Source organism: Nannospalax galili, unplaced genomic scaffold, assembly GCF_000622305.1.
Source record: "Nannospalax galili isolate Female #2095 unplaced genomic scaffold, S.galili_v1.0 scaffold892, whole genome shotgun sequence".
Lineage (NCBI taxonomy): Eukaryota > Metazoa > Chordata > Mammalia > Rodentia > Spalacidae > Nannospalax > Nannospalax galili.
In genome coordinates this window covers 3,659,078-3,661,359 of record NW_008333311.1, presented here as the reverse complement: position 1 = coordinate 3,661,359, position 2,282 = coordinate 3,659,078, and the positions used below count along the sequence as shown (strand labels likewise).

Genomic DNA, 2,282 nt, shown 5'->3' with positions numbered 1-2,282 from the left:
CGTGGCCTCCCCAGTGTTGGGGGCGTAGAGCAGTGCAAGGGGCGGGACCTGACACTCCTCCAGGGAGCCAGAAGGCGGGAACAGAGATGGGGAGTGTCCGGGGAGGGGGCGGGTCCAGGGCCCTGTGCAGGAGGTGGGGCGGGGCCTGTGCGCTCCAGACTGGGGTGGGACCCGAAAGGGGTGGGGCTTGCCGGCCTTGGGGCGGGCCTGGCCGCGCTGGCGCTCAGCGCCAGTGGAGGTACCTCTAGCCACTCGCGCTCCCGCGCCGCGTCCGGCCGGGTTCACGTGAAGCGCCGGCCCTCCGTCCCTCCCTCCCCTTCCTTCCCTCCCTCCCTCCCTCCCTGTCCCCTCCTCCTCCGGCGCCCGCTCCAGCTCCCCCGGGCCCCCAGCCCGGCCGGGCGCTGACAGCAGCGGCGGGGGTCCCAGCGGCTGCCGCCGTGTCCCTGGCAGGCTCCGGCTGCGCCAGCGGAGCCCCCAGCGAGGCCATGAACCGGCCGCTGACGGCGTCGACGGAGGCGGAGGAGGAACTCGAGTGGCAAGTGGCGAGTAGCAGGAGGAAGGCCTGGGCCAAGTGCCGCAGCTCCTGGCAGGCGTCGGAGGCGGAGGATCTGTCCACAGAGGCGACGACGCAGGACGAGGACGAGGACGACGACGAGGACCTCCCCGGCGCGAAGCTGCCGGCGTCCGCTGGGCGAGGTCGTGGCTGCGGGCCGGGTCGTGCGGGCTGGCGGGCGGGGAGGTCGGTGCGGGGCGGCCCTGAGCTCGGCGACCCGGGGCCACAGGCCGGGGGGGACCGGACGCCGCCGACCTTTAAACGCGCGCGTGACCCGCCTCCGGGGCGGCATGTGCACCTGGCTGCAGCCGGCTCCCCTCGGTCGGACGCGGGGCGGCTGGTGAGCCTCAGGCTGCAGTTTGTTCCCTGGACCCACCCAGCCTTGAGTCCTTTGGGGGGGTCCATAACGAGCTGTTCCTTCGCTCTGCTCCGCAGGGAACGTGCCCAACGAGAAGATTGCGATATGGCTCAAGGACTGCCGGTGAGTCCTAGCTGCCTGGGACAACAGTGGGACTCGGGCTGTTCCTGTGGGTCCCACGGCTGCTGAAAGCTAGGAACCGGAAAGTGAGCCGCCGGATAGCTTCCTCCTTGAAGCGGTTAGAAATGGAAGTGGTGTGGCCCCTGATGATTTGCCGTGGCGTTGGCTTTAAAGTGAGGACTTCAGCAGGATGTTCCCGGTCAGATCAGAAACTCAGATCACCGTGATGCTACTTTAGCCGTGGCTTTTCTTGAAAGAATTCTCAGGTTTCGCGGGATATTTTATTTTGGCATCTGCATATCTGGCGTGGAGTCATTTTCCTTTCAAATGAGTTTTTAGACGACCTGAATTTAGTTAACTACACTAACTGGGCTTTGATTTGGTTTGTGTGCCTTGATTCTCTTTGGGGAGCTGCTAAAACTAGCTAACTTGGTCCTGGTAGTTTACCTTTTGGACACGGATTTGTCAGATGGCATTGGGATTCACCGGAGGAAATAGAGCTTTGAAGGCTCTATTCAGACTGCATAAGTCAGTTGAGTTGCAGGCTTTGGCAACAGGCGCAAAAATGTTTGATAAAATACAGAGGAGATGAATCATATTGCAAGTAAATCTGACTACAGTGAAATGTTCTTGTTTCAATTTCATTTCTTTCCAATTTATTTGCTGTTTATAAAATCTTGTGTAAAGGATGTGTAGCTTTTTAACTTTTGGTGGTGTTTACTTCTGGGCATATTACTGATTTCTCAATTTATAACTTGTCCTAACTGGAGAACTTGTTTCTTTGTTGTTTTGGAAGGTGATTCTTCTATATGCTAGCTTTATTTTTCAGGGCTAAAGGCAGATAAAATACTGACTGCCTCCTTAAGTAACTGGAGCTTTCCCAAACCTGTTTACTACAGAATTCCTTAACTTGTATTGAGGGTGAACTACTATGATAATAGGCTGAAATGTTAGGAAATATATAGACCTCTTTCAAGTTGCATAGAGGAAAACACATTGCTTCAAGTCATCATTAGATTAACAGTCCATCTTATTTTAACCACAGATTTCCAGGCCCTTAGAAATAACAGTAGTGTGTACCAGGGCCTTGTTTAGTTGTTAAACATCAGAGTAGTATGGAATTTAAAAGGCTGAAAATTTAAGTGTGCATCTTCAAAATTTTTTAAGAGTTTATGAAATCACTGTCTTTCTGATTTTCTTATGGATGAATGTGTGAATGGGATATATGCTTGCTTTTACTCAGGTCTTTTT

General features: G+C 54.9%; 1 protein-coding gene across 2 annotated transcripts in view; it reads left to right on the top strand.

Moving 5' to 3' along the window:
• The first annotated feature begins 337 nt into the window (after positions 1-337).
• The window catches only part of Itprid2 (ITPR interacting domain containing 2), a 39,059-nt gene continuing 37,114 nt past the window's right edge, over positions 338-2,282 (top strand). For both annotated transcript variants that reach the window (XM_017796878.2, XM_008827953.3), the window contains exons 1-2: positions 338-696; positions 989-1,034. In XM_017796878.2, the coding sequence (XP_017652367.1) occupies positions 486-696; positions 989-1,034 (257 nt within the window). In that variant the 5' untranslated portion in view covers positions 338-485. The remainder of the gene's footprint in view (positions 697-988; positions 1,035-2,282) is intronic.